We start from the raw sequence: 27,754 nt of genomic DNA, 5'->3' as shown, positions 1-27,754 counted from the left end.
TGTTTTGGTCATATAAACAAGAATTCCAGCTTCGCCCTACGAAAAGGCGAAAAGACAACACAGCCAGACGTGTTTTAACCTGAGAAAACTTGACTAAACAATCCAAATTTAAAATAATCGAAGAAACTTAAAGCCTAACTGGTTCAGAAGAATAAGTCTCTTTCGAGGTTAATTTTAAATACTGGGGATTAAAAACCTTTGTAAGCAAAGCTAAAAAGCTTTTTTAAGGCTAGTTGGTTAAAATAAAATCTCACTTGAGGTTTAAATATGGGGTCTCAAAAACCTCAATAAACAAAGTTTATGCACAAAACAAAACCATTTTACAATAAAGGTCTTTTCTTGTCGCGAACACTGAGTGACCTCGCCTTTAAACAAATTTAATATGGCGGGCAGGCTGCCATGGGAATATGAAACAACAGAAGACATGGACTTATTTATGGCAGCAACGGTTACAGTGGACATTTAGTCGATCTAGTTGGTTTGCTCTCAGTTTTCACCGTCGAGTCAACATTTTACTCAGTTCACATACCAATAATAAATTAAATTTTTAAAGACAGTTTAAAATAAGAACAAGACTGAGCTTAAAACAGGCCAGACTGTTGTTTTTACAAGACCCAGTGTTCTTGGCTGCTCTATTTCAGTGCAGTGTAGGCAGGCAGGTGTGAAAGTTTCAAACGAACTACGGAAGTTTACGGAAAATAACGAAGCAAATTTCTCAAAGTACAAAATTCTTAAATTCTCGTCGCTAAAATGGATGTCTGTTATCATATTGCACTTTGGCCACGCCGGCTTGGTAAACAGTATGAAAATTTAATAAGTTTTTGTCCTTATTTCAACTATTAATTGCTTGCTCGCCGCCAGTTTAATATCATATATAGGTGAATAAATCGGCTTTGAATTTTGCTCACACGAGGAGAGATTTACAGTCATAACATTCAACTAAAAGCAAGTCGAGGTGACAACGTTGCAATGAATCTCTTGAACCACTATAATTTGTTTATTTTCGTTGCGGATTAACATGGAATAGTTTTCAAAATTAATATATGCTTGATGCGATTTCAACAACAGGGAATTAAATTGTTTTCATAAGTATCTTTCTCGACGTTCATCTTTTTAAATGATTTTCTTAAAATACACTACTTTTAATTTAAAAAGAGTTATGGAATTTTGTTCATACAATAAATAAATTATATCATTTGAACTATTTGTCTTCTTTTTCCTCCGAAAAGCTGCAAATTTCCTATCGTAAATGTGTTTCTTTATCTGTTGACTTAGGTTTTCAGCCGGAAGCTGTTTTTGTTACCTTGACTTTACCGCGTAATATTTTTGACTTGCAAAGTTCAGCAGCCTTAGTCCCAAGTTTGGCTCATTAAAGTTAAAATCACTCATTAATGCCGAAACTATACATTTCCAAGAAGTTATTACATTTTTTTTTTTGGGGGGGGGGTCGGCTTAAATAAGAAATTCTACCATGTACCGCGTGCTGAGCCATGTGGTAATCATCATTTCTTGCTCATGCAAAATACATTGTAAACCAAACCTGCGCGGTTTGGAACTTATTCAACAAAAGAAAGAAACTTAAATTAAAATTTGCGCATTTCGTTATAAACGGTTGATATACTGACATAAAAAGTTCACATCGACATTATCGAATGAGTACAACTTTGAGCGAAGCGTTAGCGTGCGGTTTTGCGCGGCGTTGTTTTTGGGATTTAGACTACCAAAGTGCCTCAATTCCACCTTAATAATAAGATATTCATTTTTAAATATCTGCAAGACACTTTGTTTCTCCCTCATAAAGTTGAGTTACAAATCGTTAAGTCAGCATTTGGAGTGTAACATTTCTGGAGGGCGTTTATTGAAATATTTGGTATGCTTAATTGACAGCCTCAAATTTACCTGTTATTGCCAACTGAGTATTCATCCTAACCTTCCTGATTTGCAGCTGAATTTTATAGCTTCAAGTGATCGCGCTGTCGCTGAAAATCGACTATGCTGTTTGAATCACTCGAAAGTTTCGTGTTTGAGAGGACACGAGCAATGGAAAAGACATGGTTTAATTTATCAGCGATGGTATCTTTTGCAAACGACGTAATTTTGTAGTGAAAAAACAATTAATACTGTTTATACACAATAAGATTTGTGGTAGCTACCTTTACTTTTAAAAGCGCCAAAGGTATTCTGAAAGAAAAAACAATCATTTCAAACGATAGCGAGACGCAATGGGATAAAGTCTAATTCGCTATAATAAATTACCTGGGTACGAGAACAATAACACCCTTATGCTAAAATATTCAATGATATGATTATGAACTACAATATTTTCCTTGTCCTTGGGTTTATGCTTTGGGGCAGCATATATCCCAATTACTTAGCGACTGCCGCAACCAATACGAAATAAGCTTCCGGCATTAAATTGTGTTGTTCTCTGCTTTCCGTAAATCTTTTTAAGCATTGCCGAGCTACAAAAGGCCAAAACATTTTCGAATACAATTTGCTCTTATAGAAAACACTTACCCTGTATACTTAACGATTGAGTTAAGCATCGAGGATTCTAGGAAATCAAGAAGTTAACATTCTTGAAAGCTTCGGAGCGGAGCGGAGCGCGTTTCATCTGCTCTTGGCTCCGAGCAGAGAGCGAACAAAAACTTGATACAAAAGCGGTTTTGCCGGTATAAACTTCCGGTTCTTCATCACCATGACAACCCGCAATCATTTCCGGTAGTGTCACATCTGCCACCTGTTAACATGTTCTAATGAAGGCTGGCTATCCAGCGCCAAAGAAAACAACACGCAGCGATACTAAGAAACTCCTCGTAATTCAGCTGATATGCTGGAGGGCAATTAATATCACAGGTTTATGCTGCAAGACAAGTGTGAAGCATTGCTGGAAACCCGTAGAATGTAGCTTGGCCAATCGCAGGTTAACTCAAGTGTTTTTGTTGTCAATTTGCTCTAACAGTTATCCCAGTGCCCTGACATTTATCGGTGGTAACAGGCTGTCTCTCATAATCACAATCCGGGCCATAGACGCTATAGGGTTAGACTGCTGGCAGTCTGTTTTTCTCTCGAAATTTCAGTAGGGGTTATGAGACGAGACACTTAAACCTAAGGGGGAATGGGACGAGACATGGGCACAGCATGCACGAGACGAAAAACAGTTTCACCTTCTTCCCTACTCGGCCATTCCGCCCTTGTCCCGCCTTCTTCCCTACTCGGCCACCGCCATACCGCGCCCTTTGGCATTCGCGATGACTAAACACTCGTGTAAGTGACCGTTAGAGAAAAACCCGGCTGCCAGCAGACTACTATAGGGTTCGAGCACAGAATCTATCACTAGCTATAGGCTAACCTCGCACTGAGCTACCCACACTTAAAAATTGTCGTTGGAATTAGATCAAGGCCATACAGAGATATATATGCGGTGACCCGTTGACCTGGTTTCATCGTTTAACTCTTAAAACCGGGCGTTTGCGCTAGAAGAGACTATTTTTGATGTTTAAGACGGTTGTCATCTGTTTTAGTTATAAGATATAACGTTATTTGTTCCACGGATCGGGCGGAATCTTTGGTCTGTTTATGACTCGTGGTTGATAAGACCGAATTGTTCAGTACTAGTTCAAACTCGACTGAGCCCAAAGGGATGGGCAGAAGAAGCTGATGTCACAACAATTCAGCTTTTGAAAGATTATTGAAATATGCCAATTTCCGCTTTCTATTCGCAAAGTTCTGAAAATGATTGGACCCGAAATGACGCCTATTCCCGGATTGGTTTTGTCAGCTGTTTTAGCCATGGAATAACATGCATTATTATATGGCTTCTGTTTGTAGCGGCGCTCGAATTGGTTAATCCTAGCGCATTATTCTCACGTAATACCCACTGGCGGATTACCGGCTGGAAAAAACAAGGCAAAGGGTAATTGAAATTGTTGTTCTGAAAATTGTTGCGGCTGAAAACGATGAATAATAGGAAAACTCTGAGAGTGAATTATATTATCAGAAGAACAGCAAATTCACAATGTTAAACTATGATCCAGTTGGTGCCCGACGGGACGAATAACACAGCCAAACAGCTTTTGATGAGCCATATAATAGACTACTTGTTAACCTCGAAAGTTCATTCTTCACGTGAAAATCTCAAAGCTCGGTAATGCCGCATTGACCTCGTCATCACTCGGTTAATATTGCGAGGTCTCGGTCTGCTGTCTTTTCCTAAAGAACCCACTCTCGGTTAATGAGTAGTTCTCATCGTAAAATGATAGCGAAGCGCGCGAGTGACGACATAACTCAGACAAACTCAGACAAACAAAATGGAATGGTGGAAAATTTGACGCTTTTACAAGCACGTAAGCAAGTGTTACTCCTATTTCTCTCAGGACACGCTAATGTTGTCCGACTCTCGCGGGGTTTCAATAATTTGCATTCTAGTTTTAGACTTCGCGTACTTCGTTATTGAGATACTATGCACATTCTCGTTGGTCGATAGGTGTGTTTAGACGAGAGTTTGTAAACACGGAGTGACAATATTTTATTAAAACAATGTAGGACATTTTCCGTGTTTACATAGTTGCATCTTAACACTCAAGGAGACAGCAAAGTACGTTGGGTGATGTTAACATAAATTCCAGTGAAAAAATAAAAAATTTAAAAGACTCAAAAATGATGTGGTAATGGGTCCTAATGGCGTGGAAATAAAAATATGCGAAATTCAAGTCAAGTGAGTTTTCATATAAAGGAATTAGCGAAAATCATAATTCAGGTATGGAGCTCCGATTTGTTTGCCTTATTAGACTGAGGAAAATGGTTTTAGCAAGGCAGTTACCATCAATCCCAGACTTGGCTCGAACTCGCACTCGAGCTCTTTCCCTAAGGCCACTACACCCCTTGCTTGACACCATTGAAAGGCACTTGTACCCGGCTCCCTCGCTTTATACAGTAAAACGTTCACATAGGTTCATTGTTTAACATCTTCCCTTGGTTTAACTGGTTATTAAGTTATCTAACGGAGTCCATGATGCTCCACTCCGGTAATGTCCGCTTCTTCTGCTCCATTTGAACAGTAGTAAAATTCTTTGGTAGGTATAAACATGAGTTAAACACGTTTATTAATACATGCCCTTTATTTTATTTATTTTTGGCAATAAAACAAAGTATACATTGTTATGTACTTTATATGCCTTATAGATAAAACCCGCTTCATGCAGCGAAAAGAATAACTGACGGATAACTTTTGTGCCAAACACCTTCCCAAAAAGTTTGTTATATAATCTGACTCTGAATTTCAATTTCAATTTTGAATTAGTCAGATGAAACAGTACATATAATTCAAATCTTATTGCACTACATCTTACTCCAGCAATTTTCCCATTTCACGATACCAAACCTAAATAAGATAGAGTCCAAAGCACGGTTAAGAGGCCTGTGATCTCTTTAGAAGACAACTTAACAGCTTGTCTTCATCCCCTTGAACGGCCTCAGCTTCCAGAGTACTTCATCCTGCATGGCTGGGATGATGCCCTTGCGGAAGGCCACGGAGAGCAACTCATCGGCATCTTTGATGCTGGGATACTGACGCATCGCCCACTTCAGGTACACCAGAAACTCGTTCCAGTCGATGTAGCCATCTTTATCCATATTGATGGCTTTCAGCGCCTTCAGCGTATCCCGACAAATAAAGCAGCCAAAGTAGGGAGCCATGAAACCATTATAGAAGGAGTGGAACTTGAGATAGTCGTCAACTTCCTTATCTTCCTGGATATCCCATTTGTCCCAGATTCTGCGGACCTCTTCAATGAGATGTTGGGCGTGCGCACTTTTCACCTCGGCCTCTTCTATCACGCCTGCCATCTTGGCGGTGAGTTTTCCTCCTGCTCGATCAAACAAGAGTGCGATGCCCACTGCACTCATGTATTCTTCCTTCCTGTTGCCGGTCAGATCTTCCAGCATTTTCTCTTTCATGGTATGCGCCATTTCCATCGTAAACTGCGGATCTGCGCCAAACAGATCCACTAGCCTCTCGTGGATCATGCGGTCAGAAGACAGAGTGCTGATCCTAACTGGAGCCTCCTCGCCAAAGAACTCGGCCAGATTGAAGTCGGTCTCTCCAACTGTACCACCAGCAATGCTTCCAAAGTCGAATGCCAAGTCCAGCGCCCTTTCGCCGTAGATAACTTGTTTAGGATGAGGAGGCATCCCGGTGGTGATCTTAGTCACGTTAGATGCGGCTTCCCTCAACTGTGTACACCTGTAACTATTCTGGACTTTAGTGTTGCCCATTCGCACAAGATTCATCAGCGTCACTGTAGAACACGCGTGACCAAGAGCTGCTCCTTCTTCGCAGACGCTCGCCCAGATGCCGTTGGCTCCGTTGACAAGACATTCAAGTTGTGTCATTTCTCCGAGGGCCCACTTCTTGTGGACATGAGCCAAAAGATGTCCAGACCATCCACGGGCGTCCATGATCTTACGCACACCTAAATAGTATAATATGTATTCTTACAATGCTCTTTTATCCCTAATTATGACTCAAATAGTGAGAAGAAATTATCTTTTTAGGTTTTCTCCTAATGTTTGGGTCGTTTGGACCATAGTTAATAGAGGGGAGCGGTTATGAAACCCGAAAAAGTTTTTTGTTGTACTGTATACTTTTGTTCGCCTTTTTGGCCTTGACCGCGCACAAAACACAATAGCTGTTTACTCCGTACTGAGGAACTAACCAATAGAAACGTTTTGGTTAAGTAAATCATGCATAGTGTATAGGCGCAAAGCAAAAGATTGTGCACGGCCGTGGACCTTCAACATAAATCTTGAAATTTTTGTTTGCTCCTTTGATGTTTGCCGAGCTCCATAACCAGTCCCCTCTATCAGCTATGTTTGGAATAAGGTCCAAAATAAGTGATACAGCTTCAACTCCGTGCGACTAGCCTTGCGCTTCGAGAACATAAAAACAAAAGGATACTTCGTTTAAAGCATTAACAGACGTATTTTTTATTTTTCGAATGGGTTACATAGACAAGAGTAAAGTAAGGTATCTTACCTGCAGTCCAAGCTCCTACTTCCTCTGGTAAGAACTTGCCAGTTGGTTCCTCGAACAGAATCCCAAAAGGACGCTCAGTAGCAGGCAACGATCCCAAGAAGTCCACAACAGTGAACAATCTTTCCATCTGATACATCATAGAGTCAGGGAAGTCTCGTAGATTAACCATGATCTTGGCATCAGGGGACAGCATCCTTCGACTCCATTTAATCCTTTCCGACAGCAGCTTGCACATGTCCAGTACAGTGAAGACCTCCCAGTTAATGGAGTCGATGGCGAGATCTATCTCGATGATGGGATTGATCAATCCAAGCGATTTCATCTTACTCAGGCCTACTGGAGTAGTCTTGGTGTCAGGGATACCGTCCTTCACTGCTTCGATAACTTCAGTGAAGGCAAACAAGTTGCTGACGTCTTCCCCTCTAGCCACGAGCTGACGAAGGAAGGTGTCGTCGACGCGTGTCATGTGCGAGAAGGCTGCTACGATGATGAACTTGAATCCACACTTTTGCACCTCGTTGTAAATCTTCCACTTGTTTTCTAGCGTGTGCCCTCTCAGCTGACCCACGGTGCTCTCACGGATTGAGTTGTCCAGTACAATCAAGTCCAGGTCTTTCAGTCTAGCTCGCTTGCTTTTCTCCTGGGCAATGCTCTCACCGACCTCTTTTATTACGTCTTCAAATGGCATATTTTAACAAGTTGAAAGCTGAAAAATATTAACGCAAAACATGCTAAGAGATCAACCGAAATACTGGCTTCCAAGTGATAGTCTGTATGTATACTTTGGTAAGTTACCTTCTAACAATAAGACTCGCAACCTTTATCCTCTCCGGGCAGACAATTAATAAAGAAAACCACAGTTTGGAAACAATATATATGATAATTACAGCGGTTTTCTGATGACTATTAGAAACTTGGAGACGAAGGTGTAAAACGGAATTGTTGAAACTCCAACCTCTCTAAAAATTATAACATTCTTTTAAACGAAAATTAATTTTAGCACTTTAAGCATTCTTCCGAACATTCTTTCTACGGGTATTTTTATTTTATGCGAATTACTCTCTATACTCAAATTTTTAACTTTACATTTTATCGCAAAAATTTTATCCGTCGAAGACAGCAGAGTGGCAGTCGAAAGTTTTATTCAATTTTATTTCCACCTCTCTCTGCATATATCATACATTTATAGCTAGTCTGTGCTCAGAGGGAGCAAACAGCGAACTTCTTCACAGGTCAAACACTTTATTAGACGTTTCGCCCGTTCGGGCTTCTTCAGTAACAAGTGTCACGTAGGCGAACACCCAAAATGCCAAGCCTTGGCGGTCGTTCACGGGAGGTGGTCACTCTCGAGGACGTAGACCATACTGGGTCAAAATTTGACCTCATTGGCATATGCAACTGCAGAGACTTACTCCATGTTTTAAATGTCTTATTCATGTAAAAATTGAAGTCAATTTCGAAAAAACATCCCGTACTTCGCATTGAGAAATTTCCGTCTCTTGCACAACCCAGGACATGAATGCAGATTTCGCTCTATTGCTGGTTTTCAGGGTCAAGGCATTCAAAATAGATCAAAATAAAAATCAAAACCGTTCAATAGATAATTTATTTCACAGATTCTGGGAAATAAAAGAACGTAAATATGCAAAGACTCTCGCCAAGATTCTGGTCACAGCAATTTTTCTTATGCAAGATATGCGGAGAATTTTTAACCCAAATTTATAGAGATTTGTATGGAGACGCCAGCTGGTGCCCAGCCGTATGAGCACCAACATGGCGTCCGAAAACCAACAGAAACATCTGTCACTGACTTTTGCAACAAAATCATGAATTTATCCCTCGAGGAACTCCAAAATATTAAAATAATACTTTCTTTAAGACCTGAACTGTTCAGATAACCAAATTCCCCGAAATAGGTCACTTTTTTTAACCATCATGACAGCTCTCTAGGCCGTCATGTAATTGCCGCGTCACGCAAAAGCTTAGAAATTCAAGCGTATTGTATCAGAAAACCAAGAACCCATTCGGGGCGAAAATTTGTATGAATATTAGTTCTCAGTTGCTCTTGTACATCATTCAAGTAAAATCTCAGGAAGATCAATAGTTTTGTAGTTTGAATTTTAGTGACGTCATGTGAAAACCAGATATTGTCTGTCAAGTGGTTGATTACGGGAGGTTAAAAACAAAAGAAAATTTCAAACTTTTAGCTCTAAAAGTGGTCGCGGTCGCATACGAGAAGTTTTCGCTTGGTGATTTCACTTACAAACTTTTGGTATTTTGGAAAACTGGTCGCTGAGGAGAGGTGGTAGCCACCGGAGGTTCGACAGTACTTGGAATAAAAATTGTCTCTATGACTAAGTCTTAAATAGGCTAAAAATTACAATGCATTCAAAATAACAATTGGAAACAATGAAATTAACGGTGTAAAAAGATAGGCACCAGACCACTAGAGTATTGTGTAATTACAAACGATGATGGAAAGAAAAAGTAATGTCGTAACAAAATCTCAAGCCAAAGCTCTTGAACAAAGGCAGAAAGGCGTTTTCTAGCTCAAAATACCATTCTTCGTACCAGGTTCCGAAAAGAAAGGCCTTTGTATGGTTAATAACAAAATCCTAATTATCGGCCCCTGAACTCCAGCACTGTGTATTTTACTCTCAGCCCTGTAACAAAATCCTTGATTCAGCCTTTGAACGGTGAATGAGATGAATTATGTTAATTAAGAATAAAAAAGTAAAAACTTTTTTTGACGACTCAGACAGGAGAAGTGTTGAAATGTTAGTATGATTGTGTCCATACCTAATTCTATTTCTAGAGTTAAACTCTGATCTTTTATTCAAACCGTGAGGTCGTCGAAAGGTGCAAAGTTGTGCAAAGTGCAAAGCTTCTCTTGTTAGCAAGCGATCGTCGAGGTTATTGTGATCACTGAAACTGCAAATTTGCTTAACCCTTTGAATACCAAACTTTCGCCAAAAAATACCGTTTTTAATCGTTTAGTCAGGTTTTTTATGTGCCATGGCGCTAAATAAGCCTACGTTTTGCTAAAAAAAGCTTTTTTTAACTAAAAGGAGAGATTTTTCGAAGATTAGGTACAAAATTGAGCAAAACTTTAAGTCCGGGCATGCGCATAAGCCAAAATTTGGACTTTCTTTTTTTGCCATTAACCGTTCTCAATTTCGTTTGTTGACCCTTTCCTTTCTGTTTTTCTCGGCCCTTTTACGCTGACTACCTTTTGCATTGTATGTTCTTTCTGGCTGCAGTGAAAAGTTGGATGTTAATTACGAGCGAAGCCTAGAAATAGACCTTGATCAATCATAGGCGTTGGGGACCATTTTACCACCGTTTTTGCACCAAAACTGATAACGTTGTTTTTCGATTTGCGACGTCGGAATGTCGTCGATATCTAAACCTGAGCATTGTGCGGAAAGGGCTAGCCTAGCACTACTATCTGCTTATCAAGAATATCTGATGACATTTAAATTGATGACGTCACAAGTGGTACAAAGAGCACGACCATTAATTACGCATATATGCGTAGTTGGTATTCAAAGGGTTAATGATGACGAAATCAAAATCCGACAAGACAGGAGTTTCTTTGTTAAAGTTTATATATCGCAACCTCACAAGTGTTCTTCTTTGTATTCTCATGGCTGATTTGTGGTTACGAAATCTGACTTTAAATTCGTAATCTAAAGGCTGGTTTCCATATGATCGCGGACGATCGCGGATCGCTGATCGCAGATCTTAAAAAGTTTTGTGATCGTCTGCGATCATATATGGAAACACACTTCTGCGATCGTCTGCGCTCCTGCGATCGTGATCGCAGACGATCGTCTGTGATCAGTTGCGACCGTGCGATCATATGGAAACCAAAGTTCTGCGATCTGCGATCGAAACGTGTCCCATAATATTTTGAATTCCGACCCATGATTCAACGCTTCTTAACAAAGCCCGAATATTCGTTTGTAGCAACCGCTTATTTGTTGTAAACATGGCTGACGTTGAACGAGGTAACGTTAGTAACGAGGAATTTATGGAGGAAGTTGCGCGATATGAGTGCGTTTACCACCGTAACAGTAAAGATTTCAAAGACAAAAACAAAAAGGCTAACTGCTGGGAAAAATCGGGCAGAGATTTAATTTATCGGCGGAGGCGGAGATTAAATTCCACCACATAAGAACTGCGTATGGTCGTTATCTGAAGCTAAACGCTACCTTCTGGACTGGGGCGAGATGCAGTACTAAGAGAATTTCAAAATCTGGAATAACTTAATCCACATATTGCACACAGGGGTTTTGCTTGCAGCAAAATTTCCTCTTCGACGTCCGCCATGTTGTTTGTTGCGATTTTCCCGTCAGTACAACGCGCGTGTAATTTCGACACTTCCGCTGACCGAAATATATGCAACAGTCGGCTCTGCGATCGTTTGCGATGGTCTGCAATTAGTGGAAACAACTCTCTTTGCGATCGTCTGCGGTCGTCTGCGATCATATGGAAACCAGCCTTAAATATGTATAGATTATCCCCGTGCTTTTCTTTTCAGACTTTTTATTTAGCACCATTCTCTCATTTTTTCTTCAAGATTTCGTGGCTTAGTGAAAAATTGCCGCCAATGATTTACAATAGTAGGTTTCAAGCAACGATGTTTAATTTCTAAACGAATAATTTACGTTCGAAGGGGATGGAAAGTTACTGGATTTGTAACAGTTATGAAAAACTACATTATTGAATTCTAGTTCTGATTTTCAGAGTTACTCGAACGTGTGGCAGCTCTTATTTCTTGCAGAGAGTTAGCTTGACGGTGGTTATAACTGGAACCGCTAGACGAACATTTGGACCAATGGAATCAGCTATGCAATTCATCCATCGCAGAATCTGGACGTCTCTTTTTTCATTCCTAACTGGCTTATCAGAGAACGGCTATGCTGCAGCTGCCGACTGTATTTTATGGCAAGAATTTCAGGTTTCCTGAGACTTGGAGGCTAAATACAGACGTGGCAGCGGCAAGGACGAAACTGACATAAGGCGGTTGTTTACTTCTACACCTAGCTCTTTCCAGTCGAAAGAACTTCTGATGCCAACAATCACATTGCTGTACACTGATCAACTGACAAACCACAACATTGACTGGGACTCTGCTCAGTGCTTAACCTACAGTACAAACTATTTTCAACGACTGACTCTGGAAAGCTGGTACACTAACTTTAACAGATGTCAACAACTACCGGCGCCTTACAAACGACTTACCCATGACGGAAACGAAACAACCGGACTCCTAACAGATCGACTTAACAATATACGGACCAAAAACCGACTTATTTAACTAACAATAGACTGATCGAAACCCACCAATGACTGATGACAAACTTTACACGAGTCTTTCAGCCAATACCATCATGGCTATACTGACCAATCACGTTCAACGGACCAGACTTATAAGATCATCGACTGAAAAACACTATTCACTTGACTCTGAAGATGACTTCCGCTCAGGTTGTCGAAACGTCAGTCACCAACAATAGTTCTTTTCAGAACTACAATTACCCGGACGATCACACTATACGAAGAACTTCTATGTTTGCCTGAAGGGTGAAAAAAAATGTAACAAGACTTACCGACAGATCAAAAAAATGTCTCAGCGTTCCACTCTGCCTGCGTACTGTGAAGTGCTCTAGCTGCATGGAAGAGAATAATGTGAAAAGGAATATGCGCACTCTCATTTTATGCTCCTGACCCACACATTGCTACACAGGAGCGAACAGGATTGGCTGAATGTCTGCCAATACAAAGAGATTAGAATTTCTTTTGTTGGAATGCACTGTGGTGGTAACGCGTGTCTAGTTAGCAGTTTCGTTTCCTAAGTTTCCAGTCAAGAAGTTGAAATAAAGCGAGGTGCTAACATTAGAAATAGGAACGAATGCGAGCAGAAGGAAACAAATATGAGTGTAGCTGGATGGCCCCACTGGGATCCACTTATATGAGGATTTTTTTTTCCGTGCACATATTCGATGGTGTGATAACAATGTATATGGTAATTAATAGTGTCTATTTTTTTTAGAAACGTTAAAAACTCTTAGAGACGAGAACAGGAAGACGGAATATGAAAAAAATCACCAGGGGTAGCGCCTATACCTGAAGACATCAATTTTCATTTACACTATTCTCTTAAACTTCAAATTAATAGTAAAAGAAAATGGCTCAGAAAGTTGTTCAATATGGATTCACTGGGTTTCTGATTGTTGTCTGGGATGTTTTGGTCTTAAAAAAAAATACAGCCTTTAGTAACAAATCACAAGATATTTAACCTAGACATAATTTTTGCACGTACGCAGAAAATTCGATCCAGTACTGGCAATGAACCCTTTCATTTACGCTTAACTCATCCGCCTCGCTCTGAACGTTATGACGGCTATTACAGCTACAAGTCCATTTTAAATTAAGCAAATGCCGTCAAAAAATCATTTTCGGCATTACCTTCTAAATGAGGTCAATGAGTGTTTGCTCCATTTTGGTAAACTGCAGACATTACTATTCATATACGGTCCAGATTAACCTCAGCAAGTTCAAAACCATGCATATAATTACTGCTGTTCTTAACTAAATTTTCCGCGTTAAGACTCTGAATTCTAAAAGAGAACGCATCAAAACACAATTGTTTGAAACAAGGTCTCGCTGAAGGGGAGGTCTTATGTTTAAGCATTATTTTCTTGCACTTCAAATTAAAAGTAAAAGAAACCACCGTGACCGAAAAAAATTATTTTATGTCAAAACGGATTCACCGAACGAAGAAAAGAAAATGGTCCTTTGGCGGTATGAGGATAAACTCCAAATCCTAACTTTAACCCTCGTTAATTCGGCAGTCAGCCAGGGGCTATCTGTTTTATACTTGGACGGACAAGAAAACCTGAAATAAAAAGACTTCTCAGTAAAGAGTTTAATCTAATAACCTTATAAGAGTAGCTATAACTCTGTTCGCAATTATAACGAATTTTTTTGTAAAGACCCGCTCTCTCGATAAACAAATTTGATATAAATGCAAATATCGTAAGTAAAAATAACAATGACTTTTGTTCACCACGTGGTGAATATAATGTAAAAATCTTGTTGAGTTGGAATAAAAAAACAAAAGATGACTTATACCTTGGCCAGTTCAAACTTCGCGGAAATTTGTAATGCGCTTTTGTAATGCGCGTTATAATTTGTAATGCGCTTTTGTAATGCGCTTTTGACTATTTTTATAGAAAAAGCGCAGCATAAGTAATATATGTTGTTGTTGTTGAAATTCAATAATTCATTTCCCGGAAATTTTGACAAAATTTTCGAAAAGCTCTGTGATGCAATCACCAGGCGCTATTTTTGTTGAACTGAAGACACACCTAAAGGTACACGGTAACCTTACGAATAAATGAATAAATGAGCCTAATCAGATCACTGGTGCGTTGTTCTCAATCAAGAGTAGGGTTTTACACATTGAGCTAAATTTTTCACTATTATGCTAATCAGTGTTTTTCGATATTCAATGAGTCTCATTATTACATTCTAAAGGCGTGCACTATTGTGCTCCATTATGCTTTCGTGAAAATATAATATTTTCCCTTCACAACGTCTCATTGAAATTCTCCATTGCTCTCCGGCTTGAATATTATGACATGAGTTTTTTAGTAATGAAAAAAATCGCTTGGATGCAGCAGAATTTATTGAATAAAGATACCACGGAATGACGACTGCAAGTTTGTTTTTATTTTACAGAACAATCTACGGTTTAACCGGCACAGCTTTCGACGATTTCTATGAAAAATCTCAATTACACTGTCTTCAACAAACAACTGTTCTATTGGTGCTGTCCAAATCCTAAGCGTAGAATAAATAGTTACACGTTAATGAAAAACTGGATGTTATAGTTATAGTTCAGGCTTTTGTGGGCGTTTTCTCCTTCCGGTGTTTAGATTCTCGTCCCCAGAGCCACCTGCCCCTCTTAGCCGCGGCGGAGCCTGAGCACGAGGAAAAAGTGGCTTTGATGACACATGCATGAGTTGATCTGGGAGATTCTGGTTTCTTTCCTAAAAATATCACTGGTTGATAGCTAACTTCAAGTACAGCATTTACAAACCTTTGGAGGATTTTCAAACAGACCAAACAGGTAAATGCAACTCGCGTTCAGTGTTTTACCTCTGTTTAAATTTCCCCTGCTTTGCTAAATTATGTTAGGTCTGTTAGTGCTGTATTTGTACGTACGGTTTTGTTAGAGATTAATGAGAGGACATATTCGGAAAAGAAACCAGCGTTGTTTTAGGGAAAATCTTATACCCCAACTGAAACCTAGCCCTTCAAATCATATGCCTTCGGAGCCAACTTTTCCTCGCCCCAAGGCCACGCCGGCTAAGAGGAACGAGAAAATCTCGGACGAGCTAAGAATCTGGCCAATTGTGACTGATTCAAACGACTGAAACACTTCGTGATCAGTTGCCTAGAAACGCCTGTGTGAGTTAAGCTTAGCCAGCCATGTGGATACAAAATGCTATACTCAACACGATGAGGATGGTTGGAACATGTGATTCCAACATGGATACTTTTCCTTTAGTGGTTGGCTTGCTAGCAGATTGCGCATATTCTTTCAGCATCATCTTGACATTTTCCAGGGAACCGTTGTTCGGTTTTGGCTCTATTCCTAAAAGCTTACACATCAACGGGTAAAGATCCACGGTGCTGAATGGGGACACCTTGAGGCCTTTCTGAAAAGCAGGCCCATGGGCGAAGAATACCGAGTAGCTCTTGGACTTTTCTGCAGGCCATCCGTGATCCCCAACGGTCCAATTTCCTTGACGAACGGTTGCTCTTGACGTTCGTATGACCCATCCCACATCAGGGTCGACGAAAATTGGCGGGATTCTCCGGTTGTGCTTCCAGTGGTATTCTTCAGGAATGTTTTCTTTTTTGTACACCGTCATGTGCGAGTTCTTGGTGCGTGTGAGGTTTTGGTAAATTTCGTTTATCTTGTCATCAGCGGTCCAAATGTGGCCAACGGCTCCTCCTTCGACAAGCTGAATATCATCAAGGTTGATATAATCTTCAAGGAAAATTTGCCGGGTAGATGAAGTATCTGTCATGCTGTGGTCGCTGACGAAGATAACATTAACTTTGTCGAAGAGGTTAGCGTCCTTGAGACTGTCTATCAAGTATCCCACAGTATCACGGTCCACTGCTTCCATGGCGTCTTTGTATCGCTGCGTGGTTATTCCGAATCCGTGACCAGTGCTATCGGGTTGTTCGATGTACAATGCAACAAACCCCGGAGGGCTGTCAGACTGGAGCCAGTTTATTATCTTATCAATGCGTTGCTGCGATGGTTCGCTGTGATTTACCATGCAGTGAATGTATGGTGGCCAACCATCGCGAGTCGTATTCCTCATTTTTGGCAATTCTTTTGGATCTACTTCACTGCAGTTGACGGGACAGATTGCTGGCTTTTCGTAGAATGTGGGCTTCTGCGGGTATCCCCCGAATCCCGGCCAGAAATACACCGCGCTTTGCCCGCCACTCCTCTGCAGAGTCAGCCAAATCGGTTCGGAAGCGTTGTAGAATTTAGGATCGTAATTAGCGCAGTCGTAATCGAGAACAAACTTCTCTTGATAAACTGGATCCCAGAACGTGTTGGCGACCAGTCCGTGGCTTTCAGGGTACAGGCCTGTCAGGAAGGTTTGATGATTTGGCCAGGTTTTACTTGGCACAACGGTCTTGATGTACTTTGCAACGACGCCCTGACGAGCAATGTGGTCGAGATTTGGTGTGCTTGCATATCCTTCGTCAATGTACTGCCACCTTAAGCCATCCATTGAGACCAGAATTACAGTTTCAGCTTCTTGCTTTTCATCGTTGTCAGCAAGGCTGGCTTGTACGAGGAAAGCGAAGAGCAAAATCATTTTACAGAACAAAAACATTTTGAAACGACTGAATGAAGGCTGCAGCGTCATTGCGTGACTGGCCTGGTGAAGGTCAGGGCATTAGTGAATCATATTATTATGGTAAACATGTGAATAAATATGCTTCTAAATGCGACGCTTAATTCTTTGCGGGTTACCCCCCGGGCGAAAGTCTGTGAATGAAGGCTGCAGCGTCATTGCGCGGCTGGCCTGTTGAGGGTCAGGACATTAGTGAATCGTATTATTATGGTAAACATGTGAATAAATATGCTTCTAAATGCGACGCTTAATTCTTTGCGGGTAACCCCCCGGGCGAAAGTCTGTCAGGTTACCCATAAGTCATAACTCCTTGACGAAAAAAAAATTCGGCAAGCGCGAAACAGAAGAATGCGGAGAGCGAAGCGGTCGGTCACCGCGAGCCTATTCGCAGGCTAGAATCTTCCCTTGGTCTCTTTTGCAGCCGTTATTTGGGATGTCACGCAACGCTCCCCCAATGAGGGAGAGTTGTGTAACATCTCAAAAAAACGGCTGCAAAGGAGAGTTCTCTTACCCTAAGCCGTTATTAAAATAATAACGACATTTTGAATAGATTGGTGATCAGGGAAAATAAAAGATTTCCTTCCATTTCCTTTATTTCTACCCGAAATAGTGACACGACTATTTGGAAATAGTGACGTCCGCATGTGTGAAAAGGACTGGATACAAGTTCAATGGTCGGCGGCTTGTTTCGCAAGAACTGAGCCAACGCGCTCTGCCGCCGACAAGAAATCAATATGGCGGCCACGACGAAGCGGAAGAGAGTGAGCAAAAAATCAAAGCAAAGCTGGCGCAAACACACAGATATCAAAGATGTGGAAGACTATCTCGAGGAAGAAAGGCGCGAAGAAAGAACTGGGTGAGTTTAGTGAGATAAAAGCTTAACAGATCGAACTCAAAGCTCAGTTGAGCTCGTAACTTCTCATCCACGTGGGACTTACTAACTTTAAAGCCTACGTTTTTTTAAAGTTTATTCTTAGATAGGTATTTTAGCTCTTTAAGATGTACTCTAATACAAGTATAGTGTTCCTTCGTGTGAGTTTACAACGTGAGGAAGTCTACACTGTACCTAGAAGATTCAGGTCAGCTGATACTAGTTAAGTTTACATGTAAGCTTACATGTACGAGAAAATTTTGCAGTTTCCCCATAGCTTGAGAAAAAGTCACAATTTTGTTTTAATGATTGATGATGGAAGCAATAATTGTTTACAAATAAAATACTGTTAATGTTGTTCGATGCCTTGGTCCACGAAGTACTCTGACACATTTAGATATAAAATATTACAGTAGTCATGAAGTGGTTGTAATACGTTTGAAAAAGAAAAACAAGAAAAAGAAAAACAGTTCAGAGGTTCCAAAAACTGAGTCAAATACAGCTTATAGATTCAAGATGGTTCAACCTTATACTGTGAAGTCCCATTTATACTTTATTTTAGGTATCAATGAGAGATGTCTCACTAAACATTTGGTTATGTTTGATATTTTATACAGTGGCCCAGTCTCAGAAAAACCAGATGAAGGTCTGTTCTTTGTTGACAAGGAAACTGAAGAAATGAGGACAACTGGTATGATACATAATTATATATATCCTACAAATGTATGAAATATTATAAAGAAAACATTTTTTTAATGGAAGCAGTCTTTTTTGGTTTTCATTTAGCTGAAATAAATATAATATAAACAAATAAGCAATGAACCTAACAAGCCATCAAACGGAAAAAATTCTGACATAAATTTTATGAAGTTAAATGCAATTTTAAAACAGAGTTAACGACAAGGCATACAAGTCTCACCTTAGAATTCTACGTGTTCTTGGACCAAAGGGCATTGTAGCAGTTTGCATTTAGTCAGCGCTTTCTTGAGCGTTAGATTTTTCTTAAGCATTGGGGACTTAATTCACAGAGACTGTTTCCCATCCCCTGTCCTTCCCTCTCATTCCACTGTGTTTGTCAGTGTGACGGGTGTCTGTTTTTCTACCATCCACATGGGAGCTCATGGCTGGGTTGCCAGGATTTGCCAACCATGGGAGCAGTCTCCATCTAGCAGCTGGCTGTTGATATTAAAGCTTCTGGGTGTCTCAGGCATTCAACCTCCATGTTGAGTGGGAGTTGTTCAATGTGATAATTTTATGTACATATGCACAGGCGGGCAAAACTATTTGATCTGAAATTCTTTTAAGAAAAACTTAATTCCACAAGGTGGTCAAACCAGCTGGGCAAAATCATCCTCACAGCTGGTCAATTTGGCCAGTGCCCAGTCCTTAATGAAATCCCTGGTTTATATCTGAATTTTGTAGAAGCCAGCAATGGAAATTCTGTAGATAAGTGTAGAAAAGACATATAAGTTATCATATTCTGTACAATCATGTAAATTGTTTTATTGATATGCATGTGTCACACCGTAAATCCTCGAATTAGTGCCCGGGGCACTTATTTCAAATTTAGGAGAAGATGGGGGGCACTTATTCGAGGGGGGTGCTTAATCGAGGGGGGGGGGAGGCTTATCAAATTTTTCCCAAATCTTGGTCTGACATGATCATTTTTTAATACATCATATATGCATAGACAGCAGATAAGCTGTTTATTGACATGAAAAGCTGATCCTAAAGTTTAAATCGTGGCACCATTAGTACTTGTAATTTTTTTTTCCAAACTTAACGTGTTCACAAACTGAAACAATGTACAAATCTACTACTACACGACAAAAACTATACAGCCTTTGTTGTCTCATTACTCGTCCACAAAATGTGGAGAGGGGAGGGGGGGTGCTTATTTGAGGGGGGTGCTTATTTTAAATTTTGGCTGATAGGTGGGGTGCTTATTTGAAGGGGGCGCTTATTCGAGGGGGTGGGACTAATTCGAGGATTTACGGTAATTGCTTAGATTATTAGTTGAGTGACATCTTTTTATTGCAGAGAAGTCTGACCAGCGCTCAAGGAAACGAAAACTCCTCAAGGCAGATCAGCTTCTTCTGCCAGAAAGCAAGATTAAACCAGTTGGAAGTAAACAAAGGAAGGTGAAAGAAAAGAACAGACGAGCTGAAAATCCCAGTGACTCATCTGATTCAGAAGAGGAAGAGGAGAAACATGGACCTGCTGCTGTCAAGACAAACAACAAACACAAAACAGTGGCAATGTTTGATTTGTGGCAAACAGAAGGTAATGCAGCATTTCAGTATGAATGTCTTTTCTAGCAGTTTGACACATGAACGTTTAATGCACATTTACATGTAACGATGTTATTAATCCTTCTTAGATTTACAAACTGTGGATGAACATTTTCTCAGGACTACAAGGAAAAGTAAAGTGAAGGTAATGAAAGCATTTCTGATTCCACTGTGAAACAGATGAGGTTTGTTGTGACTACTAAGTACATGTAGGTGTTTTGATGATGAAGATAGTGGGCACGAGTAATTACATTGTATGTAGATAGCACATTATTTTTTATTAATACTTATAGTAATAATAATTATAGTTACTTTCTTTTAAGTCCAAAAATGTGGGAAGTGTTTGCACAATCTCCTGAGCCAGAGGCTCATGTTAAAAAGGATTTACTAAAGGGCGTTTATGTCTGGGTTAGTACACCACACATTGTGTGACTGCATATTGAGGTGCTGTACACAATATGTAATGTGAAGGTATCTGAGAGTAAAGTGCACTTCCAGAGAATATGTCACATACTAGAACCTGCATTTTTTTCTCATATACTTATTTGAAACAAAGGAATAGAAAAGTCTAGCCTTAAAGAAGATATAAAACCAAAAACAAACCTGGAGGTTACCATGAGTTACACACCACAAGTGTAGCAGGTCCATTGATTGTTAATAAGCTCTTAACACAAGATGGTTTCTAAAATTTAGGGAAAGATATTTTTCCAGCAGACTTTTTAAGTATTTGCTGTAAATCTGTCAGTGACAACTTTGTCTTTCAATGTTTTGTGATCATAGAAACCAAAGACAATCAACAGGAATACATCAGAGTTAGAAGCTGTTGAAGTGTGTGTACCTGGAGCATCATATAACCCAACCTATGAAGAACATCAGGTAAAATTCCTTCTTCCTGGAACTCAGTTTAAGGACAATTCATTTCCAAGGATAGATCTGTACTGCAAATCTGCATGTTCAGGGTTGCCACTAAGTGCTGGCTGCCAGTGAAATTCTCCAGCTGAGAAAGAGGTGATTGCTGGCTGGAGTTTGGTGTGAGATCATGTCTCAGCAAAGGACAACAAACAGTTTTTAGGTTACATGTGTACAATCATTCTATACCTGAACCATAATGAACTGTCTAGATTAAATAATTGAAGAGTTTGGAATAAATTCCTGACTACCTTGAGTGTTGGTGGCACTATAATGAGTAAGTTTTTTTTTTAAATCATAATTTTTGTAAACAACTTCAAACAATAAAAATTAATCAAATACAATAATAATAATAATAATAATAATAATAATAATAATAATGAGTAAAGTAATTGAAATAAAATCTTGATTTGAGTACCTTTTTAGCATGTTCTCTTTCTGTGTACTACATGTAAGTCTGCCATCTTGTAAATGTGACACTTGGTAGCCCTGCATTCAAGGTGTTGCAAAAGATTGGGGACAAAATTTTGTTCCAGGTCTCTCGCGAAAAATGATGACCGGCTTAGACCTGCATGTCGAATTCAATTGGGTAAATAAGACAGTCTTGTTATTGATTATGCATATTGCTGTTTGCAGATTTTACTTCAAACTGCTCATGATGTCGAGTCAAGAAAATTGAAAGAAACAGAGAAATTGAACAGACAAGTCAGGCTCTTGACTTCTGAAGAAGCTGCCAATTTAGTAAGTACACTGCATCAGAAAGTACTGTTTGTAGATAACAATCATTGAGAATTAAAGAAATGAATTTTACTGAATTTATTTCAATGCAAGTTACATGTACATGTAGTAAAAGTTGTAAGTATTGAGTTTGATTGTTCTTGTTTGATGTTCAGCCAACATGGACAGAAGAGATGAGTCAGGGACTCTTTGCTGAGGATGACAAAGATGTGGATGAAGCTGAGAGTGATGGTGAGTATGAGGGAGCCCCTGCTGCTGCTGTGCGAGCTGTGGACAGGAAAACCAAACAACAGAGAAGAAAAGAGAAAGAAAAAGAAGAAGAGGTAGGTGTTATGTCCTGGATGACAGACTGGAGGTGAATAACTCCATCGATTCTTTTTCTTTAGTCATTATATGCCCTGACCTCAACCCACCCCCACCCTGCAGTTCCTATTATTTAGGCTTGAGATGGCCATGCATTTTGAATGTAGCGCTGTTGTAATTAACTTTTCTTCTTTCACTGATCTTGTCAGTGTGACAGGCACAGGTTCTCAGACTGTGTTGTTGTGTTACTGCTAGCTTCAAACCTTGGTTTGAAATTTAAAGTCAAATGAAAATAATAAATAGAAACAAAACTAATAGTAATTTACACGAAGGCTGTAAACATCCTGGTAACAAATGTTGACTTTAGGAGTTAAATTGGGAAAGGATCACACCTGATGGATCTAGATTGATTGGCACAGGCAGTTAGTAACTGAGTTGATCTGCCTATGCATTTAATGCAGCAGACTGTGAAATTGTGGTCACAGGCATCAGTACATTTGTACATGTATTTGACTGGTTCTAAATCTACAGAGTATGGGTGCAAGCTTGCATGCATCTCTCAGCAGAGTACTTCCCTTGATGCACATGCTCAAATATTAATGAATTGCCCTTATCATGATCAAAACCTTGTCATTAACAGTGTTAGTGTCTGCATGTTTCTTACAGCAAAGGAGACTTGAAACAGAAAAGAAAGACAAGCTGAGGCAGAATGAGATTTTTAGGTAAATTTGTAAGCATATACCAACAACGTTTGTGATATCAATTCCATGTCCATGAACTGTCTATATGCGTTTGGCAAAAAGGATTGAATCACATGTATTCTGGGTACAAACACATATATTTTATTGTACATGCAACTGTTGATCTTGTAAATGTTTATTGTCCAATAACTTGCTGCAGTTGCTTGCCAATTTTTGTGTGATTATTGTTTGAGGTTACATTTCCTTAAAGAACAAAGTGGTACAAAAATTAGAAAGTTCTGATGACTTATAAAAGTAAGGTGTGCTCTGAGGACTTTGAAAACGTGCCAGTTTTAAGATTTTCGCACACAGTGTTAACTGTAATTGCTCACCATTCTAAAAATATAATTCTTCTCTTCTGTAACAGATTAAAAACTTTGAAAAAAGAAATCAAGATGTCTGAGCAAGAGGCTGAAGATAGAAAGAAAAAGAAACAGGAAATGACAAAGAGTTCTGCTAAAAAACCGAAAAGACTCAGCAAACATCAGTATCCTACTCTACATGTACATGTGCTTTGCACCCCCCCCCCCCGCCCCCCCCACCTGCCAGAGGGGAATGGGTAAAGGGATATGCTCCTTGTCTCCAAGAAATTGTTGGCCATAGGTATTGCAGAGTACTGTAGTGGTTAACATTCTTTGAACGTTTATTTCATTGTGTGAATGATTCGTAATGAACAGTTCTAACCCAACGTATCGCTTAACTACAACTGAAGATATGAATCTCCTAATATAGAGGTACAACTAAGTGGAGAGCTGACTGGAAATCTCCGTACATTGAAGGTGAGTAGTGCGTGACTCCAGCGTACAGAGACCACTTGACGTTTTACTATAGTCAGTCAGTTGGGTGGCCTGTCATGTGGGTTCTGTATGTTTTCATGCAATAGTGCCAAGAGTGTGTGATTCCATGTGTGATATTTAATGAGGTTAAGGCTGCATTCTAACTTTTGTGTTCGCGTTCACAGCAAGAGGGAAACTTGTTTGAAGACAGATTCAAGAGTCTTCAGCGAAGAAATATCATTGAAGCAAGAAAACCTGTAAAGTAAGTTTTCTTCCTCGGCTTCCTTCACACTGCACTGGTGGACATGTGCGTGGAATTCTAAAATATGTATTGTTTACACAGCAGGACCTGCAGAGAAAGTAACGTCTTGACTGTAACATTATATTCAAAAAATCTACTTGTGGCCGGGAGGATAACGTGGAATTGTCAGTTCTGTTTCATGACGTCTGACTGATGTTAAAGAACTACAGTCGAACCTGCATATAACGGCCACCCACGGGACTTGAGGAACTGGCTGCTTAATACAGGATCACTAAAAATACTCACTGGGCGTGGTCTAATGTCAATTATAATGGGCGTATCAAACAAAAACACTTTATGCAAGTGAAAAAATAGGACAGTCAGCACTCTTTCAAGCGATCAATACTTAAACAAGGTTCAGTGCCTACTTGTAACTTAACGGTATAATATACGTAACATCGTGTAAAAGTACTGTGCAATAAATTGCCCTCTACTCTTCCACGGTATACAGTACTGTGTTTCTATGACTTACAGTTTACAACAAAATATCTCATTCTGTCATTTCATAGTTGTTTAAAAAGGTAAAGTCTGCATGCGAGCCAAGTGGCCGATCAGGCCGGAGCTTATCCCGGTTTCTGTAGCATTAAGCGACTAGGAGTATTTCTACTCCCCCCTGGATGGGATGCTAGTCCATCCGGGGGTTACCCCCAGCATTAAGTTCGCCGGTACCCATTTATACACCTGGGTGGAGAGAGGCACTGTGAGAGTAAAGTGTCTTGCCCAAGAACACAACACAAAGTCTCCGGCCGGGGCTCGAACCCGGACCGCTCGATCCGGAGACGAACGCACTAACCATGAGGCCACCGAGCCTCCCACTTCATAGTTGTTTAATACGTTCAATTTCATAGTTGTTACGTTCAGGGTGGCCGCTTAATGCAGGTAAAAATAACAAACAAAGACGAACATAGTACTGCTACAGTAGTGGAAAACCCCTGAAGGCAAACACCGTTTTCAAGTCACATGGGAACACTACATTGCCACCTTCTCATAAGCTGACTGACAAGTCTCTGACAAGTCATGGTCCAAGCCACTTGTGAACACTACATATCTACCCTCCCATAAGGCTGACAACTCTCTAACGACTGCACACGTCCTCGTTTTCCGAGGTTTTCTGCTGACGGGTGGTTCGACTGTGATTTAAAGTGGTTGTAAATATTCGAAAAGACCTTGTCATGTTAAGTTGATCCTTTACTCTTGCAGACCACATCGAAAATACAAGCAAAAAACGTACAAGAGAAAATCATACGACAAACCCTGTATAAAAGAAATCTAGCTTTGGAACTGAGGTAAGAGGCTTCGTTGTCGATTTTATATGATAGTCACGCAGTGAATCAACAGACTTTGTAAGTATTTCGATTCCCGAGCTGGAAATGTTAGCCTGGAAAATTTGACAGCAATATTTACATTTACGTGTTGTTGTTACTCTTGGGCTGGAATTGCAATCACGAGTGTCTTGTGTACTTAGATATTGTACTGCACCAAAAGTTTCCGCGTTCTTTCAGCTTTGTAGACCTGGAAGATTACGTAATTGTCTCATGGACTTGATTGCATCTTTCCCCAAATACGAGTTGAGTTCTTGAGTTGGTAATACGACAACTGGTTTACCTTTCTTGTTGTTCTTACAATCTACGTTTTTTCTAGGAAAAGTTTTCTTTTTCTTGTTTCAGATGCAGAGAGTAACCGGTCCGACAACAACGTGAAGCAAGCTGTCACGGAGCATCTCAAGGCAGCCAGGCAATTCGTTTTCCGAGAGACCATCGCGAGGTTTAGAGTTTGGAAATCAAAGTCATACCGAAGACTGCTCTTTCCAAGCCCTAAACAGAGTCAGGGATGACTTGTCTATGTTGGTGAGAAATCGAGGCGAGTGGTGGGTTGCGTGACGATGTGGAACTGAAAAATGCTGGCTAAGAAACAAAATGCTAAGTTTTAAATGAAAGACTCCCTATCTAATGCAACATGAAGTTGCTAGCCTTGTAACTGAACAGGTCATAAATATATAATGAACCACCGTTAACTATTTGAAGTTCTTCAACCTGAGGGCAAGAAATTCCAAGTTAATTACCAGATACTAAGAGACATAAAACCAAGAGAGCAAAATTTTATCGAGGTCGAAAGACCTGCAGAATTTCAAGGAATACCTATCACCGTGACCAAATTTTAATTGAAGCCGCGATTTTTAATTCAGTGGTTGCATGCTGACGTGGCAAGGTGCGCTTTCACCTAACTATTCGTGTAATGTTTTCATTGGTCAATAGCAGTCATGAAATCTTCCAGTTCGTTAACCATTTCATTCCCGGGCTTCAACCTCAAGTTTGCTATCGTGTTGCTGTGACTGTTTGTGACCGTTCATAAATGAAAGCTATTGAGCGGTACTTTCACATGCTTCTGTTTATTATGCTGTACACGGTAGAGCGCGTCTACACATTCAATTGAATGCTATCGAGTTATAGTTTCTTGCAGTATGAGTTTCTATAATTCAGATACTCATTGAACGGGTTCATGGTACAGAGTTTTATCCGTAACGGAAAGATAAAACAATTCAAACTTGGAGAGCGCGTACTTTTTCTTAAGTTTGTAATTTTTAAGTGGTGTATAGATGTGTTAGGGAAAAAAGGGAAAAAAGAAAATGTTTCATATTTATTCGATAAAAGTAAATAACGTGAATTAACATAAATTCTTACAAAAAAATCTTGTTTTGGATTTTCTTAAGTGAAGAAAGGTGGGGGAAGACTTCTCATGCGCTCATCGACTAAAACGAACATGAAAATGGGAGAAGAAATACCGTTTTATCAAAATGCGATTAATTTGTTTTAACAAGGTGGCTTTTGGTAGTCTGGCGTGGAACAATTAAAAATCAACCAACAAATAATAACCAGATGCGGCATCGAAATAAGGATTAGATGTTTTAATATGGGCCCGCTTAATGAAAGCTGAAGTGTTCATTTGCATATGTTCCTTTCTTTCATGGAGTTACAACAAACGTTTGATGAACGAGCGCCCTGCTAAATAGCTGCACACGAATGGTTTGTACTTAGGATAACGGTAAACTTAAATCTTGGCTCTTTTTCCTTGCCTGTTGTATATTTTCTCTGTTTTTTTCGCGGCACTTCTTTTAAACTGTATGATTTTATTCTGATAGTCATCTTGCTGTTTATGTGAACATAAAAGTTCCAATACTGCTGCTTCATTAAAGTTTAACAAGTTAGATATTTAGATAAGTTTGTTTGTCTTGAGATTGGTGGTCCTGCTATGTGCGAGTTTTTATTATTATTATTATTTTTTTTTATTTAAATACAACTCCTGGTGGTCGACTCACTTTTGAAGCAATCCGCGCAACAATGAACAAAGATTTTTGGATGCAATGTTTAAGACTGGATTAAATTTTGAATTACCAATAAACCAATACGAGATTTACGCGATAAGATCTTTTACAATCGTGATCTTTTAAGGATCTTTATGTCTAACAAAAGTATGTTGTCCTATGTCAGTATCGAGACCACTTTTTGATATAAATACTTTAATTTTCCTTTAACAAAATCGCTAAGAATCTTATTTTCTTGTAATATCGAAATATTGTCTAGCAGGCGGGTACTGAGAATATAGAAATCGACTTTCACATATTTTGAATTCGTTTTTTTCTGGCTTAGAATTGGGTAAATTCGTTCGAGTGTTTCTTAGTTTTCGCGTTAACCGGTAAAAGATATTAGTTTACGTAAGGGGCAACACACAGCTGTAGGCGTGTTGCTGATTTTTCATGTTTCTTCATTCCCACTTCACCAACTTTCCATTGGTTGTGACTTCATCTTGCTGAGTTTTATCTCAGTTTGTTA

The 27,754-nt window shown here is 39.7% G+C and overlaps 3 protein-coding genes across 3 annotated transcripts; 1 reads left to right on the top strand and 2 right to left on the bottom strand.

Moving 5' to 3' along the window:
- Positions 1 to 5,423: 5,423 nt before the first annotated feature.
- On the bottom strand, positions 5,424 to 7,739 carry LOC145485404 (uncharacterized). The gene is made up of 2 exons (XM_081464072.1): positions 7,037 to 7,739; positions 5,424 to 6,473 (listed from the first exon to the last, which is right to left on the bottom strand). Exons 1-2 carry the CDS (start codon positions 7,722 to 7,724, stop codon positions 5,443 to 5,445), a joined length of 1,719 nt encoding a protein of 572 aa, XP_081320198.1. The 5' UTR covers positions 7,725 to 7,739; the 3' UTR covers positions 5,424 to 5,442.
- A 6,978-nt stretch (positions 7,740 to 14,717) lies between these two features.
- LOC145483928 (ectonucleotide pyrophosphatase/phosphodiesterase family member 5-like) lies at positions 14,718 to 17,579 on the bottom strand. The gene has a single exon (XM_081462497.1). It carries the CDS (start codon positions 17,005 to 17,007, stop codon positions 15,529 to 15,531), a length of 1,479 nt encoding a protein of 492 aa, XP_081318623.1. The 5' UTR covers positions 17,008 to 17,579; the 3' UTR covers positions 14,718 to 15,528.
- Positions 17,580 to 17,700: 121 nt separating this feature from the next.
- On the top strand, positions 17,701 to 27,094 carry LOC145483929 (ribosome biogenesis protein NOP53-like). Its single transcript, XM_081462498.1, has 13 exons — positions 17,701 to 17,851; positions 18,484 to 18,557; positions 19,907 to 20,149; positions 20,247 to 20,302; positions 20,938 to 21,033; positions 21,703 to 21,807; positions 21,960 to 22,127; positions 22,774 to 22,829; positions 23,215 to 23,334; positions 23,560 to 23,626; positions 23,809 to 23,885; positions 25,125 to 25,210; positions 25,592 to 27,094. The coding sequence occupies exons 1-12, from the start codon at positions 17,730 to 17,732 to the stop codon at positions 25,195 to 25,197; spliced, it is 1,257 nt and encodes a 418-aa protein (XP_081318624.1). The 5' UTR covers positions 17,701 to 17,729; the 3' UTR covers positions 25,198 to 25,210; positions 25,592 to 27,094.
- Positions 27,095 to 27,754: the final 660 nt, after the last annotated feature.

Source organism: Orbicella franksi, chromosome 4 (genome assembly GCF_964199315.1).
Source record: "Orbicella franksi chromosome 4, jaOrbFran1.1, whole genome shotgun sequence".
Taxonomy (NCBI): domain Eukaryota; kingdom Metazoa; phylum Cnidaria; class Anthozoa; order Scleractinia; family Merulinidae; genus Orbicella; species Orbicella franksi.
Note: the sequence above shows the minus strand (reverse complement) of the source record. Positions and strands in the feature narration are given on the sequence as shown.